The sequence below is a fragment of the Bidens hawaiensis genome, unplaced genomic scaffold (genome assembly GCF_021521415.1).
Source record: "Bidens hawaiensis isolate Kalapana, Puna unplaced genomic scaffold, B.hawaiensis_p1.1 tig00044198_1, whole genome shotgun sequence".
Lineage (NCBI taxonomy): Eukaryota > Viridiplantae > Streptophyta > Magnoliopsida > Asterales > Asteraceae > Bidens > Bidens hawaiensis.
The window spans coordinates 59,563-81,388 of record NW_027497847.1 but is presented as its reverse complement, the minus strand read 5'-3'; the positions used below and the strand labels follow the sequence as shown (position 1 = coordinate 81,388).

Below are 21,826 nucleotides of genomic sequence, written 5' to 3'. Positions count from 1 at the left end.
GGTGGTTTGTTTAAGAGAAATGAATATGATTTTGAGAGAGAGGTTAAATCAAAGGAATACTTAAATAAAAACTTACTCTCTCTCTCTCCTTTGTTTTCTCTCTCTTTACATGTTTTTTTACATAAAAACAGACAAACTGCATAATGATGAATTCTTGATTTTTTTTGAACGACTAATTTGAATCACTCACATATCACTGGAGTATTATCGTGGCATCAGTGATACCATACGATCATATCCACTATCAAGCCACTAATTCAGGAGGAAACTCAATATTTTTGAGAAAAACCTCCTCTTGTAAGATTCAAACCCAGGACCTTATGGTCACTAAGTCTTATCCCACCACCAAAATACCATTGAACTAGAAGTCCTTTGGTATAATGATGAATTCTTGATGCCACGTTTAACCATTTTTATATTATGTACAGAAACAATTATTATTTATTTTAAAAAATTTATTAGTTTGATAATTGTTAAAATTAATAAAGAAAACTTATTCATGAATAATGTGTCACGAGGCAAAAAAAATCAAATAATGGGTTAATTTATTAATAATATGAAAGGGAATGTAGGGATGACATTCATCATTATCATCGTACTCAGTATATCCCATCAATAGCAAAGCTATAGTAGGGTCTGAGGAGGGTAAGATGTAGACAGCCTTACCTCTACCCCATAGGAATAGAGAGGCTACTTCCGGTGAGACCCCCGGCTCGAAAGTAGTTTTGTATCAAGCCTTAGACATAAGGCACATAACACTCAGCCATTGGCATACCGGCCGATTGGTGCATGTACCCTTGTCTTTCAGCTATCAACGCCACTACATGATGCCTGATTAACCTTCCGCCACTTTTAACGTTATTTTCACGAGATTAGTAAAATAACGTTAAAATTAGTGCAATTTCACTTTTGCCCACCCGAGGGTTCACACATATATATGTTACTCAATGTGAGGATGACATTAGATTATGAAAAATCAATCTCATGATCTGTTTTCTTGTCTTTGTTTCTTTCCTCTGAAAATATAAGATATTTACAAAAATTATTGTGGATTAATTGAGTGTAGGGTAATAATATGTTACTCAATGCTTAAATATAAATTAGTATTTTATTTATCACATGTGATAATGCCATTCTGAATTGTGTTTGTACGATATACCATATAAATATTTAACATAAAACAACAAGTACAAAATAAAAAGCCTCAAAATGGATTATTTACATAACAAACAAAGTCGCCTTGACCTCAAAGTGCACACGATGCGGCCAACAAACATACCCGTATGGTGTGAATTTCTGACATACATAATATATATGCACTACACGAATCGGATTTTACGATTTAAATTTAGTTACAACATCAATATTTTATTTTTAATTTTGAAAAGTCAACTTAAAATAGCACCTTTCTACGTTAGAAATGTCTAACCCGAAGAACAAAAAAAATTATATACAGAAAAGAGGGTTTCGAAACCAAATATAATCTTTATAATCTTCAGGAGACCAAAAATACCCTTGGTTCAATCTCTACAAATCAACCACCGTCCACCAACAAGTAAAGATGTCTCGACCACATCTTTTTTATTTTTTAATCTTCAAGTAGAATTAAACCAAATCACCATACTTTTCAATCCTTTATTTGAAAGAAATACCACATCCAACCATTTAGCAACTAAATCCTCTTGGCTTGATGACAACCTCCATGCTCCAAGTCTCCACCGACTTCGAGCAAATAGGACACAAGATAGAAGGAATGTCGATCTATGTCTTTGAGACCATGATTTTGTCTAGTAGGTATGCAATCCAAAAGCAAAGTTAAACTAGAATATTTACCTTTCTAGACACAAATTTGTTCCATCTCGTCGGATGCGAAGCATCACGGAGAGCTCCATTCGATCAAGGTACATACACCTTTAACCGAAAGCAAGTTCAGTTTAGCTTAAGGTTGAACATGCATAAACTTTTAACTAAGCATGTTTAAGTCAACCTGGCTGATGATGTCTGGATTAACTTGTTTAACATGTATGGATGAGCTCGGTACTATACCGATACCGATCTTAGATTTCTCGATCCTGCTTTTCTTAAAAACTTGGTACCGAAACCAAAAAATGTCCGTTTCCTTACCAGTATCATAGGCAAAAGTTTGGAAAATATTAGTATTGAACTGAACCGTACTGACACAAGTATCTTACTAATCTTGAAACATCAAATGGTTGGTACCGAATGGGTACTGGTATCCGATACCATTTGCTCATCCCTATTAACTCGCTAAATTTTAACTTATATTTTAAATATATTTTATGTCGCAACTTAACTGCCTCCGCATATTACGCCAAAATTAGAAGATAAAAAAGAAATGAATATCAAGTCTTATAGTTTAAACATAATAATCTTAAATACAGATGCATTATTTATTTCTAAATTTAAAGTTTTAAAGCGTACAACTAACTACACATAAAATAGAACTTTAAGCTGAGTTGTATTTTTGTCGTCTCATGAAAACTTGTGTCATGTTCGAGTTTGTCTGCCGAACGCATTGTTAGATTAGTGTCATGTTTGGGCTCGTAACAAATTTTCAAATTTGTGTTAGGCTTGATATGCCAACTCGTTTACATGACAAATGATAATTTAGGCTTTGAGGTGCGATCCAACCTATTTAGGGGACTAAAGTGAAACTAAAACTCATGACACGATAATTTACAAACATTAGCACATGTAAATGATGTATAGTAAAGATTAATTGTATACCTTGTGTAGGGATGGTAGTGAAACCCGAACCCGATGGGAAAACCCGATATCCGACATAACTGGGACGGGTCTTACCCGTCCCATTAGGGTTTGGGACGGGTCTGTGATTAGTTTTTAAATTTTTCGCGGGTTTGGGACGGGTCTGAGATTTCTAATATACCCGATTACCCGATAATATGGACCTATTTACCCGATTATGTACCCGAAGTACCCAATAACTATATATCTATATACATATACGTATACATATACATACATACATACATACATATATATATATATATATATAGGGGATGGATCTTGCGAGAAGTGTTGTTAGTGCGAGAAGTGAATGTCAGCCGTTGATTCAAAAGATCTATGGTGTAGGTTAGTTAGTGGCAGTTTGGTAATTTTTTTTAACTTGTAACCAGATATATTTGGTTGAAAGGGTAAGTTTGTAATATATGTGTAGCTGGTTAGGGGGAACGGCTGGTTCATCAATTAATTTTCCCGGTTGTCACGCTTCCTTCCATATGGTTTCGCGTTCTTCTATGAACGAATATATTATTGGTTTCTAGATGATACACACAATCAAAACGTCAATTCACCTACACTGTCATCATCGCACAAAATCCTCATGTTATACGAAATCGACTTACACAAAAATCCGGTTAATTAAATGAGGTGGATCCTATTTTGTGTACTATAAGACGCAATTTCCGTGCGTCTAGTTGTGCCGTTGTCAGATTACAATCGATTTGGGGGTTTGGTGTCTGCTAGTTCGATTAAAAGAGTAAGGGGGTTTCGAAGGTATGTACAACCGTTTTAGTTGTAGATGTTCTTTTGTTGTAGTTTTTATGTGTGTTCTGGTAGACGAACCCTAGGTTGTGGCATAATAAAGGATTTGTAGCGTTACGGTTACTGTTTTATGGTTTTGTGTTGGTTATCTGTGTGTAAGCAGGTTAGATTTGGGGTTGTTTTTGTGTGCGTCGGTTAATGTTTTATGTTTTTTGTGTTGGTTATCTGTGTGTAATTAGCTTAGATTTGGGGTTGTGTAGTTAACTGCAGCTTTAACTGGTTGTTGATGGGGGGGTATGTTTCGTGTTGGTCTCGTGATGTGTATGTGTAGGAGTGGTTTTGTGTAGGTACGGAATCTGTGTCGTGTTGGTCTCGTGTTGTAGACGTGAGGGAGTGGTTTTGTGTAGGTACGGATTATGTTTCGTGTTGGTCTCTTGATGTGTACGTGTAGGAGTGGTTTTTTGTTGGCACGTATGATGTTTCTTGTTGGTCTCGTGATGTATATGTGTAGGAGTGTTTATTTGTAGGTACGGATTATGTGGATGCTGACGTTTGTGTATGTTGTGCAGGTCCTAGCCGGACGGAGCGTACGTTAACGATGTCGACCAGTAAGTTATCCTAAGTGTTGAATTGTTATTATATTGGGTTTTTGAGTTGGACATCGTTAATGGTGTTTCAGTTATGTGGTTTGGTGTTTTATAGTTTCGGTTGTGTATTGTGTAGAGAGGAAAAGTGAAAGGATTGCCAAGAGAATTAATTTTTCTAGGTTTGTAAACGATAGTGCGAACCCGGTGGATGTTGACGCGCAAGAGGGGGACACGTATACGGAAAAATGTATGTGCTAGTGTTTTAAAATGTTAGGGGCACAGTTGTGAAAGGCAATAGTATATTATGTTGTGGTTGCTAATGTTTGTGTTCTGCGTGTAGCGGACCGAGCGAGCACACATGAAACAGGTAAGGTACCGAAAGCACAGCAGTCACCTGCTAAGAAGAAACGTAGAGGTATGGATGGTGCGTATGAGAATCATGTAGCAGTGTTGTGTGTAGGAAGGATATATTTATAGAGATGGACTGGTTTGCAACGGTTGTATGAATGTAGGGGATGTAGCATACGGTGAACAAGCTGGGAGTAAGAGTAAGGGAAAAGGTATGTGTTTATGTGTTGAAAATTTTCTTAAGGGGCTGTAAAGAAGAATAGGCTACATTGATGTTGTCAGCTGTCAGCTATCGATGTGTGGATGATCGGTAGTATAGTATGGCGGGTTTTCTAAACCGTGATTGTCCGTGTAGTGCATTTCGAGAGCCGAGATGAAACTGAGGAGTTACATAAAGGACAAAAGTCAGCTGCTAAGAGGAAACACATTGGTAAGTTTGTTTTGTATGATAATAATGTATCATTGTCTTTGTATGAGGAGTTGTTTACATAGAATGTTAGAAACTGTTGATGTAAATGTAGGGGATGTAGCATACGTTGGGGAAGCGGAGAGTAAGAGTAAGGAAAATGGTACGTGTGTGTTGTTAAAACTTTTATAGGTGGTTTTTAAAATAAATAAGCTCGACTTTTGTTCGTATCTATCGATGTTGTTGATTCTTGATATTATAGTTTATTGGTTTTCTAATCCGTGTTTTTGCGTGTAGCGGAACTTGCGATACGAGATGAAACTGAGAAGGTACAGAAAGCGCATCAGTCAGCGGCTAGGAAGAAACATATAGGTAAGTATGTTTTGTATCATAATCATGTAGCATAATGTTTATAGACGCATGTTTTGTTATATATTTGGAGTTACTATTAACACCGGGTGATGTGAATGTAGGGAATGTAGATTACGGTGGGCAAGGGGGAAGTAAGATCAAGAAAAAAGGTATGTGTTTGTTTCGAAACAGATTCTATGGGGTTGTAATAGAAGTGATCGCGTTAGTTTGGTAGATATTGATGTTGTAAATGTACTTTATGTTGTATGTTAAATTTTTTATATGTGTTTGTGGGTGTAGTGTACCTCGAGAGCACACAATCAGTTGATAAGGTGCAGAAAGGGCATCTAAAACCGGCTAAGAAGATACATATAGGTAACTGTGTTTTCTAATATAATCTTGTAGCATAAATGTTGTTAGAGGCTTCTTGTTATAGATATGTGGGTTTATGGTTGACAAATGTTTTCCAAAATGTAGGTGATGTATCATACAGTGAAGGTGGATCTGGTGTTGTAGTCGGTTCGTTGATGGAGCTAATGGATATTGATGACGACTTCGTGAAAGATCAACCGTCTTTGGTCGTCCATAATACTGAGTTAGACGTACCAAAGCAAGAGAACTTGAAACAGAAGCCAAAGTATGATAAGTATGACGTACCAAGCATAAGGACCAGATCTTCGCCACACTCGCTGTGTAGTGCGTTGAAGAAACTTTCTAATGCACAGCGGAAGTGTGTAAAGGATATGGGTTTTGGTAAATTCATATCGATGACTATTGATGGTATCCCAGGTAACTTGGGATATTATGTGGTGGACAAGCTTGATACGTCAACAATGACTCTGGAATTGTGTGAAGGTGGTTTAAGGCTAACAAGGGATGGTATTCATTCGTTGACGGGGTTACCAAAAGTAGGTCAAGTAGTTGTTAAGTGTGAGGATTCAAAATCCATTTTAAGTGTAAGGAAGGCATGGAAAGCGGTCCATGGTAAAAGTGATTTGAGCCCTCTGGATATAGATAGCAGGCTTGGAACATATGATCAAGCTGACTGGATGTTTAAGGTTGACTTTCTTATGCTTTTCATGTCGACAATGGTAGAGTGTTCTGGGAACGGTAGATGTCTGAAGGCTTTTCTACCGTTCTTTAATAAGGAGTGTGATGTGAAGGACATTGATTGGTGTGAGGTTATATACCGGAGTATAAGAGAGTGCACGGATAAATGGAAGAATGACGATCGTAAGAATTACTATGTGGGGCCGCTAACAATACTAGCTGAAAGTGATGTAACCTAATGTATTTATCATTATTTGTACAATGCCGTATTGGTTCTGTGATAGTAGCTGCAATTCGTTTCAGTTTTACATGTGGATATGGTGTAGGTAGTTACACGTAGTAGTAACTGATATAACTGTTTAAAATATGGTACTCGTTGGTGTGAACATCGATGAAATAAAATTCAAAGGTATAGTATTTTTTTTTGGGTTATTTGTTATGAAATTAAATATTGATGTTTGCTATGTTTGAAGTTGTTTTTCATGTGGATAGGGTGTAGGTAAGTAGACGTAATTGACACTGATATAACTGTTGATGATATAAACATTAACGTAGTCGTTGTTATGAACATTTATGCCATAAAAATTATTGTAAATAATTATCTTTGCTGTGCTTGAAGTTGTATTATGTTGACAACGTAAGGGTGGATGGAGTACCAGCCTCACTATCAAATTTCGGTCTATCAGGCTGGACGTTGGATAAGTTGAAGGAAAGGCAACATCTTGAAATAGTTGGTGGTGGGTTCGGTAGATGCATGAATGTTAAAATGATTGGATCATTGAAAAAGAGAAGTGGTAAGGAGAAAGTTATTAGGGAGGATAGTCGGGCAATAGAAGAATCTGAGTTGCAGGTAATAGTCGTTTAGGCGTTTTATGTCACACCTGATTATTGTTTACATGGTTGAAAGTATGGTCGAGTTTGTAATACTGCTGACTGTTGTGTATGCAGGCAAAGGTGCAACGCATGTCGAAAGTGTTAGACATGCTTTCTAGATGCAAGGAGGAATTTGAAAAGTTAATGAATGAGGTGTATGATGCGTATCCTGGGAAGCTTGAGCTGAAAGAACTTGCTGAGAAGTACAATGAGGTTGTTCAATATGAAGACGACTGGAAGAGTTATTTGGGGGATTCTGGTAGTAACGGCAGAGGTAAGAAAATGGTGTATGTGCATGTAGGAAAGCAGTTACCAATGGCAGCATGTGTAGCAAAGGGTAGTGACGAAAAGAGCGTTGAGCGTAGTGTAAGGAAAGCGGTAGAAGAAAAGGGAGAACATGTACGAGAAGTTGATGAGTTAGATGATCAAGATCCTAATTGCTCACCATTTTGGAGTGATCCGGAGGTTGTGAAAGAGTTGTGCGACAGTGCGGACAAGGTGAGTGCTAGTGGGAAAGGAAGCGGGAGTGGTAGTGACATTGGAATTGGTAGAGCTAGGGCATTGAAGGGTGTAACACAAGAAAGTAACCCGATTTTGGTTGAGCCGTCGTTTAGTTTGGGAATGACACAGATTGGTGATGAAGTAGTGCTGAAGACACCAACGACAGCAAAGATAGCAGTTGATACACTTGGTTTGGATGTTGAGTTGACGACGGTTGAGAATCAAGGGAAAAAAATGATTGATAGTGATACGGAGCACGTTTCGTTGAGTGGAGTGTCAAGACATATGGTCGATAAAGGTAAAGGTATCGAAAGGGAGAAAAGGGAAATCCGTCAAAGCTACCGGCTTAGATCGCCGTATATGTATAGGCCGGTGGATGTCACTAGCAAAGAAGAGAAAGATGAGACTCTTGTATGGAGGTACATTCATCGGACTGGTGGTCCAGAAACGTAAGTCGTTTGACATACATAACGTTAAGTTCATATGTTAGTGTGAATACTAGTAACAATATTGTGTTTCGTTGTAGGGAAACTTTGTTTTCGACTGAAGGTGGACTGTTAGGTTTACGTGGTGCATTCGAGACGTTGCAGCCGAACATGACGATAAGTAGCAACGTCATCTCGTGTTTCTCAATGGTATTGAATGAAGGGGAGGCAACTCGGAGCGATTTGTCACCGTATCAGTTGTTTCTCGGACCAATCGAGCTTGTAAGTTTTGTTGTAATTGCTTTCAAGTATGTTAAAGTAAATGTTAAGTAGTCGGGTGTATTGGGATGGTGTTTACTGCTTATTAGGGGATAGTTTTTTAAAATTGAAACCTTAGTTTTGGGTTGTGGACAAGTATGGGAGGGGACCATGCATTAGAAAGACATGGTTATGTCGTCAACATGGTGTGTAGGTAGTTTGTTAGTTGTTATTTTTTCGACATGCAGCGTAGTAGATAAAGAGAAATTGTAACATGTGCTTGCGTTTTGCGGGTTCATCAGATGAGGTCCAGAAACGTAAGTCGTTTGACATACATAACGCTAAGTTCATATGTTAGTGTGAATACTAGTAACAATATTGTGTTTCGTTGTAGGGAAACTTTGTTTTCGACTGAAGGTGGACTGTTAGGTTTACGTGGTGCATTCGAGACGCTGCAGCCGAACATGACGATAAGTAGCAACGTCATCTCGTGTTTCTCAATGGTATTGAATGAAGGGGAGGCAGCTCGGAGCGATTCGTCACCGTATCGGTTGTTTCTCGGACCAATCGAGCTTGTAAGTTTTGTTGTAATTGCTTTCATGTATGTTAAAGTAAATGTTAAGTAGTCGGGTGTATTGGGATGGTGTTTACTGCTTATTAGGGGATAGTTTTTTAAAATTGAAACCTTAGTTTTGGGTTGTGGACAAATATGGGAGGGGACCATGCGTTAGAAAGACATGGTTATGTCGTCAACATGGTGTGTAGGTAGTTTGTTAGTTGTTATTTTTTTGACATGCAGCGTAGTAGATAAAGAGAAATTGTAACATGTGCTTGCGTTTTGCGGGTTCATCAGATGAGGTAGTGTACACTTTTTCAACTGTCTGTGTGTATTATTGTTTATTAGGTTAAGAGACTGCGTAGATTTATTGTTGATCGGATACAGTTGCGTGAACATGTTCAACTGGCTGTGTGTATTACTGTTTTGTGTTGGTCTCGTGATGCCAGCTGGGTAGAAAGTTGATGTGGTTAGTATGCGAAGGTGGATGTTTGTTTTGTTATGTGTGTTGGAATGCGATGGTCTATCGATCGCTGTAGGTAGATATGTAGGTATTAGTGAGATGTTGTGTGGGTGATTTATGTGTGTTGTGTAGTTGTAAACTTTTTCAACAGTCTGTATGATATTGTTTTATGCCATTAACGTAATGCTTAGACTTTAAGGTTGGTTGGATACAGTGGTCAGGCACATGTTGATTAATGGATCTGTTTTTTTGCTTCTTGTGTTGATTAATGTGTTTGAAATTAACAGAATGGAAGCATGATCGAGTTAAAAGATGTGACCTTCACAGAGGGCGTTGGATTGATAAAGGATAATCTAAGGCGGGCAGTTAACAACGATGTGAGAAAATTACGAATACGGTCGTATGACATGCTTGTAATAACGATTATGAAAACTGTTATTTGGTGTGCTTTGATGTGAAAAATCTAGCAATTGAGGTGTTAGACAATGTTGATAAGGCCATAAACAAAAGGCGGTCGAAATCAGAGAAGGATTCGGATGACAAGTACAATGGTGTATGCTCACGTACAGTGATGAAACTGGTTAGTATGGTTTTAGTAAAAATTCATTTTTTTTTGTTTATTGTATGATGATTAATGACAAGGATGTGTAATGGTTAATGATGAGCTCTTGTTGCAGAAGGAGTTTTTTGTGAGTTACCTCCGAATCGTGGATCATCCAAAAGCAATTCCAATGGAAGGGGTAGAACCGAAGTGGCTGAAGTTAAAGTGCACTAGAAAGGAATATGAAGAGTCCGGGTTGTTCACGGAGGCATATGGAGACGTTTAAGGGGGGTAGTAACTGCTGCTGTGGGCTTGGGGAGGCTTCGACGAAGAATAAAAAGGTGTTGATTAGCTTAAGGATAAAGTACACGGCGAAGATTCTGCTTTCCTCCATCAACAAGAAGAAAAAGAAGATCGATGAAGCGCTGGTAAGCGAGTGATGGATGCATGCGTGAAGTCTAGTAACACGGGTTTAGTGTTTAATGTTTTATGGTTTTCTGAATTATGTTTCATGGGCTTCGGGCCAAAACTCTCTTATGTTAAGACATTAGTATGTTTTTTTTATTATTGATAAAACCTTATGGGATGTCGATGTGCTTTTGATTATGATGTATCAGCTGTGTATGACAAGCTGGGTTTGATGACCGAATTTTGAGGATTTTTAAATGTAAATGGGTTTTAGTATGTTAATGAAGTTGGTTTGTTAATCAAATGTGTATGTTTTTTCGGATGCACTATATGCGTGGATAATTGATGTGTTGGGAAAGGTAACAGTTGTTGACTGAGGTCGTTGTGATGTGTTTGTTGTTACACGGAAAGTATGTGACTATTTTTTTGGTTTATATGTTGGCTGCCAAAGGTAACCATTGTGTGTGTTAGTTCGTTGCACCTCAAAGGTTCAATGTGTCAAATTAGTTAGTGTAATGCTCCATTGTTGACATACGGTGGTTATGTTGTAGGGTAGTGTGGACCAAACTAACATTTGGTGTATTCAAGAGGAAGATAATGTTGGTTGCAACAGAAATAAGATGTCAAACATCAATGTATATAAGAACAAACGAGTTGGGCAGACGTTGGACTCAGCAAACGTGAGTACCTACCGGGTGACGCAGACAAGCGCATGTACCTGGATGCTAGACGATGTTAGTACACACTGGAATACATGTGATTATAGTTACATAGCCATAAAGTTTGACTACATAAAAACATTGGGATACTACCGTGTTGAGTAGACTGGAGAAGCGCACCAAGAGAATGACATGTACGTGAACACCATTTGGTGCATCTAAATGATAGTACACAATCATAGTTGGCCAATAGGTAACCACATACGAGCCTATATCTAGGTACAACCGTCACGTAAACACCCGTTTTTCCAGAAATTGGTAACTATATAATATAACATGTTGTGTATGTAGGTTTTTAAAAGATATTCACATACCATAACTTTGTGAACAAAGTGCCTTACCAAATGAGTTGTTCGACCACAGCAAAAATCCATGCTCACTAATTGGTTGACAGATAGAGACGCGCGTAGTTGACATGAAGGAGATGATGAAAGTTGTTTGTATAGCTACTTATATAAATAAATCAATGTAAGTTACACAAGCGTATGCAAGTCTAAAAGTGTACATAAGCGAATAACATGTCTTGTACATGTAAGCGTACAACATGATTTGTGTTAAGGCATCAAATCCATGTTCAACAATCGGTTGGCAGATAGACATGCATGTATTTCATATGAAATAACTGAAGATAACATTTCATATGGCTGCAAACGAAAAAAAATAATCGTATGTTACACAAGAGTGATGTGAAAAGAGGTGTATGAAATTGAAATGTGATGTGTATTGAAAATGCTAAGGTGTAACAGTAGATGATAATGTCTCGTAAGCAAAAAACACAAAATAAAAAATAAAAGAAAAGACATTATTCAGTATTGTAGTCGGTATCGCTCGTGTCATCCGAATCTTCAGAAGAATCCGTTTTAGATGTGTCAACGGTCTCATCGGTTTCAGCATCTTCCGCCGGTTGGTTATCCATCGTTGCCATTTTGTCTTTTCTCCTTTGTTGCCTTTCCTTTCGGCGTTGTTCCCTTTCTTTTCACCTACGTTCCTTATCTTCCATAACTTTCTTATGGTTACGCGAGTCATGACCACGAACCCGTTTGTTACATTTGCACAAAAACGTTATGGCTTTTTGCTTTTCTTCTTAGCCTTCTCGCCTGGACCAATCTTGCGCTTGCGAGATCCTGAACCCTTATTTTTAATCCCTGTTGGTGGCTTTATTGTGATTTGCTCAGGTAGCTTGTAGCCAATCAAATCTTGTATTATGGCAGAGTTGCTATTATAGGAAGGTTCTATAGGAATTGTTTCCCATATTTTGTCCTTGATCTGATGCATCTGATCGACCAACGACTGGAGAAGTTCTATGTTTCCTCTTGCACGGTTGGCGCACTGATTGGTCAAAGACAAAAACTGTTGCCTTAGTTTAAATCTTTCATCAAGGGGAACGCCGTATCTAGTTTCAATCTTGAACAGTGATGAGGGTAGGACGTCACTCCTCCATCGAGATGGAATGTATTTGTCAGGGATTTCATCAATTAGCTCGATTTGGAGGACGTTGAAGATGTGTCTACATAGGTAGCCGATGCGAGTGAAACTCTTACAGTAACATGAAAATGTGTTGTCATTGGGATTGTGAGTCACCCGCAGTATACATTCGATCAGGGTGAGTAGTTAGTCATATGACAGTAGGTAAGCGACAAATGTAAGATATTTTGTTACATGACAGGAGATGTACCTTAAATTCGCCAACAAACCCATTGCGTTTGTCTTTGTGATTGATAAGATGAATGTTTAGTCCATCTGCGGAGTCAACACGTGTACGCACACAATGATACAATCCCTTTGCAATCTCTTTCTAAACTTCTTTGAAAATTGTTATAGTGTAGACGTAGGAGGCGTGACGCTCGATTGGCAAACGGGTCTCTAACGGAGGTGTCTTTGTTGTGGTATCATTTTGCAATTCACGCTGCACGTGCCGTTGGGCATTCAATGCCATTTCAAAGCAGTTCATGAATTGAACAAGATTTTTGCCAGGGCTAGAATATACTTTGAACTGTGAGTTGCAACTCTCAAACAACACATTTGAATATCTCTAAAGTAAGCCGGAACCCAACTTTCCCTAATAGCAAACATGTCTTTTAACCATTTGTTTTGGCTTAAATTAAATTCGTCAATCAAATCATGCCATCTGGATTCAAACGTCTCGGGCTTGATGAATACATTCCAAACCAGCTTGTTAACATGACATCTAATTTCTTCATTAACCTGAATCTCACCCTTCAGCTATAAAACAAAACAAAAGTAACTACCATTGTTGAACGTGCAATAGAGCCAATCAATAACTTAAAATGGCCGACGCATACCAAAATAATTAAAAACTGGAATAGAACATTCATGTTGAAAGGCGTATACATACCTTAACAGGTATTTTGTTAGTAATGTGCCACATGCACAGTCTATGTGTAGATTCATTCAAAACAGATGAAACGGCTTGTTTCATTGCTGGATCTTGATCTGTCAACACCAACCTGGGCTGCTTGCCATGAGCTGATAGGAACGCATGTAGTAATCACTGGTATGAGTCAATCGTTTCTGAATGTATTAAGCCGGCACCGAAGGTAACACATTTCTTGTGGCAGTCAACGCCCGTGAAAGGAACAAAAATCATGTCATCCCTGAATTAAAAATAAAGTCTGGTAAACTAGAATTAGAAGTTGTTGCCAAGAAACGTAACGCGATATTTGTTACCTGTTTGTCGAGTATGTTGCATCAAAAGCTAGCACTTCACCAAACATACTGTAGTTGCATCTAGATATGCCGTCAGACCAGAATATAGACCTTAGCACACCGTCAACAGCTTTGAATTGGAAAAAAAAATCCTCCAAATGACTCATGTTGTGGGTAAACCTATCGACAATCATTTGAGCATCCACATCAGCTACACAATACCTGACATTACGAGCATGGTTCTTAAAATCAGTCTTTGAACCCGTGACCAAACGTTGTCCACCCTTCAAAGATGACTGAACACGGTGAGCAACGACTGGACCAAAACCTGTAGTTTGAAGATTTTGAATAAATTCCTTGTCTGAAAACTGTAACTGTCTTCTCCTGCGTGTTAGGTCCATATTGTAATCACTAACAAGGCCTTGATTGTGAGCCTCTATGAAATCATATATCTTAAAACCGACCGAGTTCGATGGAACTTTAAGTTTTATACACGCATTGCAACCTGTAAACTTTATATTTGTGTGGCATCGCTTGGAAGAGACGATGACGTGTCCATGGTATCCACATCTTTGCAACGCGGGGTACCGGCTTTGCTGCACACCATATACCTATGAGATATGGTACCTTTGGTCCATGTTATGGTTGACATCCTCCCATCGAAACCGGCTTTGGTTGCGTACGCCTTGTACATTCGCACCGCGTCATCCCAAGTTTTAAATTGAATACCAATCGAAGGTTTTTCATGTGACGGGACATTTGGGATCCAACATTTTGACCCATCAGACGAGTATAAGCAAATTGGTTCATCATTCTCTGCATATAATGTTAATTGATAAAATTCAATCTACCTACTAAATATTGGGATAGTAATAAGGAAGTGTTAATGAAAGAAAATAGAAGTAAATTAAACTTTCTAACTCTTACGCTCCTGGCTGATAACGCGTGGAACACTCGACTGTCCAAGTAACAACTCATTATTTTCTGGATCACTCGTTTGTATCTGTGCAACAACATGGTTTCCTGGAACAAAGCAGTTTGGATCTGATTATAATGGCTAGATAATTTGAAAAATGTTGACCAGCTAGAAAAAGTATATGAAAATAGGTAGTCAAATAAAAGTAACAAAAGTATACTACAACATAAACGCAGCTACACATCCGACGGAAAAGAATGCAACTGTCAAACCTACAAAGTATACTGCATCGACAAAAGACAGCAATAACATAATAGCGTAAATGGATTAACAAAAACAAGATAGCCAATAACCGAAGACTGAAAAAATTCCTAACATTCATACGTCTTAAAAAAACTGTCTTTCAATAAAATAAAGATCCAAAGACACGAAAATAAATAAAATTTGCAGAAGGTGTTGGTGCTTCCGACTAGAGAAAAGTAACTCCTAATTCGTTGAATGACATTCCTTTAGTTAGTTACAAAGGTACATGTAATAATGTAAAAATAATATAGAATAACAGACAAACGGGACAGTGAACGTAAGATTGTATCTGTTTGAAAAAAAAAGAAAACCAAACAATAAAATGCAAAGCTACACAGGTGAAAAACATACACGAATATTTGTCAGGATCCGTGCATACAAATGTTTGAACATACATACACAGGTAACAACCACACACGCATATTAGTTATGCATGAACCTACATACACAAGTGACGAAGCTACACAGGTGACAAACATACACGCATTTATGCGGATCCGTTCAGACAAATGTTTGAACAGACACACACACATGACAACCACGCACGCATATCAATTATTTATGCATATACATACACATTTGACAATGCTGCACAGGTGAGAAACGTACACGCATATTTGTCATGATCATTACAATTTATGGGTAAAGATTAAAGTTGAAAAAAAAGATAAAAGAAGGAACACGTATAACTAACCGTCATACTCGTTAATCTGTATACTGCTTGTCTGAATTTTATGTGTAGTTGACTCGTTATCCATTGCACCTGTTTAGATATAGAATTTCAGAAAACCAACTGAATTTAAAAACCAAATTAATAGGAATAATTGTACCATGATATTGGTTATATGTTTTGTGGAATAATGTGTTGAGCAATGAAACAATTGAGTTGAATAAGTAAAGGAAAATAAACAGTTTTATAATGATAAATGGACATTTATGGCTATATATTAAGTAAGACATCTATAGGTTAATGAAATTGATCTTTCATAAATAAAAAACAAAAATCCAACACATGTTGGGATACGTAAAAAAATGAAGAAAATCATCATCCAATAAAATTATATACATCTAACAATAAACGTTGAGCAATTGAGAATCATTTATCAAACAATTAGTTGATTTCATAGTAAATTGCCATGTACTTTGATAACCTGATATTAAATTACCAAACCCTAAAAATTAATATGATCATACAGCCAAAATTGGGGGAGGAGGGTGGAAGGGGGGAATCGAAATTGATATATACCTGGATTTGTTGATGTCGAATTGCCGAATCATCGTGATTTGAATGTAGCTATATCTGGAGCATAATAATATTACGCATGACTTTAGCTGGGTGATTGTCAAAATCGAAGTAAATATGAAAATCATGATTGAAAATCGCTTAGATTATTTGGGTGCTATTTCTCTGGGATTCTGAAATCAGATGTTTAATTTGAAAGATGGGGATGATGGATGTGATATCAGATGATCGCCATTGATGTACAAATGTTGAAACGGTTGCAAGATAACAGGATTTACCTATTTTATTAATAAAATAAAAAGACCATTCTAACCTTCTAATTATTTAAAAGAAAATATTAAAAGAAAAAATATGATTGGATGATATTACTTCTCGCACTTCTCGCTGTAAAAAAACTTCTGAAAAGAACCAATACCTATATATACGTGTGTGTGTGTGTTTGTATGTATATGTAAATATAAAAATTAATATTTCTAATTTGTGTTAACTGTTGTATTAATTTTTTACATTCTAGTAATGTTCAAGACTATTAAAAGGATATTATGTGTATATCAATAAGTAATCAATTAAAAAAAACACATTGACCAGTTGCATATTGTCAAAACCTGAAGGGTATAACCGATGGGTATTTGTAATAAACTAACGGGTATATACCTGAAACCCGATGGGTAATTACCCGATAAATACCCGACGGGTCTGGGATGGGGTTTTATAAACGGGTCCGGGTTTGGGAATACCTAGACCCGTCCCAGACCCGACCATTGCCATCCCTAACCTTGTGATAGAGCCGTTGGTGCTATCTTAAAGAGTGATATAGTGGCATTAACTAGCTTACATATGATAAATGAAAAATACAAATACCATTAATTTATTAAAGGTACCTGTGTTTTTCTAAATCCCACCATATTGTTTCAAATGAACATTTAACACAATTCATGACTTCATGTTAAATTACTTTCGGACTCGATCAAATTGATGGAAGAAGCTTTATTACGTTGACTAAGTACATTCTTGTTCACTTAGAACGAAACGAATTCTATAAAAATGTTTTTAAAAGGCAGCAGTTGTCGTACCTTTTCTCCCGCCTTGCTGTTGCATCCCACACGTTATCTCCATGGTCGGGCCAGCGTTCCCGTTCTACCGCCTATGGCGGATCTACTTAAGGGTAGGCTGGGACCCCTCACCTTTGTTGGCAAAGTAGAAAATCAATGCAAATTTTTTTCTTCTTTTTGGTTTTATGTATTGAATATCCTATTAGCAACCAAAATATTTTGTGAATATTCTACTGTATTATTTCCATGTTTGTGATCTAAATTATAGGCACAATTGATGTTTGCATGTAACTATATATGTTTACTATGTGAAAAGAATGGGCAAGGAATTTCTTCACATTATTAGCATACTATCTTCCAATATGGTATCGAGCTATTCTTTCTGTTTTCAACCCTAGCCGCCACTGCACGGCTGCACCTTCATTCTTCGATCCTGCAACTTCTATTTCTTGTTTTCTTTCCACTATCATCTTCTCCTAATCACCAATGACATCTATTGCCCACCCTGCTCTCATAGTCACCAACATACGAAACTTTATCCCTATTACCCTCGAACTCGATAACGGATAATATACGTCATGGGTTGAACTCTTTACAATTCACTGTACCGTTTTCGAAGTCTTAGATCATATTGTCACTCCCACCGCATCCTCTTCCTCTACAGAAGACAAAGGCAAAGAGAACGAAAACCGAGTCTCATGGGATCGGTTAGATGCCATTGTCAAACAATGGATATACAGCACGATATCTAATGACCTTCTCATGACTGTCATCAAACCAAAAGCCACCGCGAAACAGGCTTGGGACGCCATTGCTCATCTCTTTCAAGACAATCAAGCATCCCGAGCCATAACTCTGAAAAATCGCCTAATCAACACCAAGCTAGAGTCTTTTCCCAATATTTCTGCCTACTGCCAAGAATTAAAAGTCATAGCAGATCAATTGGCAAATGTGGATGCGCCAATTTCTGATGCCGATTTGGTATTGCAGATGGTCACCGGGCTAACAAACACCGAGTACGATGCGATTGGTATGTTCATTAGTCAAACCATACCATTACCAACATTCTTCCAGGCCCGATCTCGACTAACTCAGGAAGAAACAAGGAGGACAGGTCAAGCATCCAACTCAGTTGGCGGCACTGCCTTACATACAACCATAAGCACCCCGCACTCGCATCCATCCCGTGAATCCTATAACCGTGGTTCCCCTGGTTCGGCTAATGATAATCGCGGTTCCTATGATGCGTCTCAGCGAGGAGGCCGTGGTCGTGGCTCTCGTGGTCGGGGTCGTGGTAGGTCACGCGGAAGAGGTAACCATAACCAACCTAGCCCTATTGCTCAAGTTAATCAGGGGACTTACCCTCCATCATACAACACTCAGTGGGGCTATAACTCACCATTGCTTCATACACCTTACAACACTTGGCACACCCCACCTACGCCTCACCCTACTGTACCTGCAAACAGGCCAACCACTAATCTCGGACCCCATCTCCAACCCGGTATACTTGGTCCACCACCACCACCACCACAAGCCCACTACACCCAATATACAAATGCAAATCAATATGTTCCCACTAATATTGAGCAGGCAATGCACACTATGATGTTGAATCCGGACCTTCAATGGAACCTTGACACGGGCGCTACCAATCACAAGACCAACACAACAGGTACTCTCTCATCTTATTTCAATAATCGCATCTCGAATAATATTGTTGTTGGCAACGGGTTTCAAATCCCCATCCTCGGGACCGGTTATACCAAATTCAACACCGCCTATAAACCCTTACACGCCAATAATATCCTTTATGCTCCTAATTTAATCAAAAACCTTTTGTCTGTCCGTCGCCTTATTATTGATAATATGATATCTATTGAATTTGACCCATTTGGTTTTCTTGTGAAGGACTACCTAACGCGGATCCCTATCCTCCGCAGCAATAGCACCGACGACCTTTACCCGCTAACTCTAACTACCGACACCAAATTCACCAGTCCCTCCACATTTGCTGCTTTATCACAGGACCTCTGGCACAAAAGACTAGGGCATCCTGGACATGATTTATTGCAATTTTTGAATAAACAACATACTATTTCTGTTGAACAACCTTATGTTAAACGCATATGTCAGTTATGCGTTTTTGGAAAACATGTTAAATTACCTTTTTTAGACTCTATATTTATTACGCATCTTCCTTTTGATATTGTGCATAGTGACTTATAGACATCTCCGGTACTTAGTACCGGTGGTCACCGTTATTACGTGTTATTTCTTGATAATTTTACCAATTATTTATGGACATTCCCTTTAACAAACAAATCCCAAGTTTTCTCTATCTTCCTTAATTTTCATGAATACATACTTACACAATTCAACCTTCACATAAAAACTTTTCAATGTGACAACGCACCGAATACAACAATCGGTCATTTCATGATTTTTGTTCCAAACATGGTATGTCATTCCGTTTTTCCTGTCCTCACACATCATCTCAAAATGGTAAAGCCGAACGAAAAATACGTTCCATTAATAACGTTATCCGAACCCTCCTCACTCATGCTTCCGTACCCGAAAATTTTTTGCGCCATGCTCTCCAACTAGCCACCTACCTTATCAATATCCTACCAAGCAAAACTAAACACAATCACACACCTACTCATCTCTTATATCCTAAACATCCCACATATGACCATCTTCGGACTTTCGGTTGCCTTTGTTACCCACTTCTACCCTCCACAACCATAAACAAATGGCAAAACCCCTCCTCCCCATGTGTTTTCCTAGGCTACCCCTCTCACCATCGGGGGTATAAATGCTATGAAATCTCCACCCGAAAAATCTTCGTTTCTCGGCACGTGATTTTTGATGAATCAATCTTTCCTTTCGCCACACTAAACAAACCACATCAATCATATCAATTCCTACATTCCACTCTATCGGATTCTGCTCCAACCTTCGGGCCCATTTATCCCACTCCCCAACCCACAACTACTCCACAACCACCTTCGACCTACCAACCCTCAGATTCACCTCCAGCATGTCAATCTACTAATTCTTCCACAACCCAAACCCAACCACCCTCAATCCCCTTAGCCACTGACCACACGGTTCCAATCACACAAGTTCAAACCCCACCTACCCATACTCCACCTTCTACGTCACCTACACCTGACCAAATTTCCTCACATTCTACACCAAATACAACACCAACTTCCACACCACCCTCATCCCCTACTACCACCTCAACTACTAATTCTACCACCGCTTCCCCAGACACATCACTTTCTCCACCTGCTCGCACCATGACCACTAGAAGCATGACTGGCATCACAAAACCCAAACCCATATTCAATCTCCATACTTACACCACTCTCGAACCTATTCCTCGTAATCCAACCGATGCTTTAGCCAACCCGGTTTGGATCCGTGCCATGACAGATGAATTCAATGCTCTTATTGAAAATAAGACGTGGAAGTTAGTACCACGCCAACCACATATGAATGTGATTCGATGCATGTGGATTTTTAAACATAAAACTAAATCGGATGGTTCTCTTGAACGTTATAAGGCTCGCTTAGTATGTGACGGGAGATGTCAACAGGTGGGAGTCGATTGTGATGAGACATTTAGTCCGGTCGTAAAACCGGCAACCATTCGAATCGTTCTAAACATTGCCTTGTTTCATGGTTGGGATATAAGTCAACTGGATGTAAAGAACGCATTTCTTCATGGGAATCTATCCGAAACAGTTTTCATGCATCAACCAATGGGTTTCCGTCACCCTCATTTACCCCACCATGTATGTCGCTTAAAGAAATCGTTATATGGGTTAAAGCAGGCCCCACGGGCATGGTATCAACGATTCATCGACTACGTGATCACTTTGGGATTTCATCAAAGTTCGTGTGACCACTCGCTTTTCATTTACACAAACGGACGTGAAACCGCTTATCTCCTATTATATGTATACGACATTATTCTCACTACGTCATCACCTATGCTAAAACAAAAGATTTTGTCACGCCTTTCGGGTGAATTTGCTATGAAAGATCTTGGACCACTCAGCTATTTTTTGGGCTTATCCGTATCCTGGAATCCAAATGGCATATTTCTTTCGCAAACAACTTATGCATCCGATATTCTGAAACGTGCAAATATGGAACATTGTAACTCGGTACACACACCCATTGAGACTGCCGGTAAACTAAGCATCAACGACGGGGATATGCTTGAAGATTCAACCATGTATCGTAGACTTGCGGGAGCGCTTCAGTACTTGACATTCACCCGCCCCGATATCCCCTATGCTGTGCAGCATATTTGCATGCACATGCATGCTCCACGCACGGCTCATATGCATGCCCTTCGTCGTATTATGTGATATATCAAAAGTACCATCACAAAAGGCCTATACATGCATCGTGGCTCTATTTCTACTTTAACATCCTACACCGATGCTGATTGGGCAGGCTGTCCAGACACTCGTCGTTCAACATCCGGCTACTATGTTTACCTCGAGGAAAATCTCATGTCGTGGTCCTTAAAGAGACAGTCCACCGTTTCTCGCTCAAGTGCTGAAGCAGAATATCGCAGAGTAGCAAACGTCGTTGCCGAAATATGCTGGATT

At 38.7% G+C, this 21,826-nt stretch overlaps 1 protein-coding gene across 1 annotated transcript; it reads left to right on the top strand.

The window, feature by feature from the left end:
- The first annotated feature begins 17,954 nt into the window (after positions 1-17,954).
- LOC143594770 (uncharacterized) lies at positions 17,955-19,421 on the top strand. The gene has a single exon (XM_077074007.1). The coding sequence runs from the start codon at positions 17,955-17,957 to the stop codon at positions 19,419-19,421; it is 1,467 nt and encodes a 488-aa protein (XP_076930122.1).
- Positions 19,422-21,826: the final 2,405 nt, after the last annotated feature.

Coding starts and splice junctions, on each gene's coding strand:
- LOC143594770 (XM_077074007.1), top strand. CDS start 17,955: ATGACTGTCATCAAACCAAAAGCCACCGCGAAACAGGCTTGGGACGCC.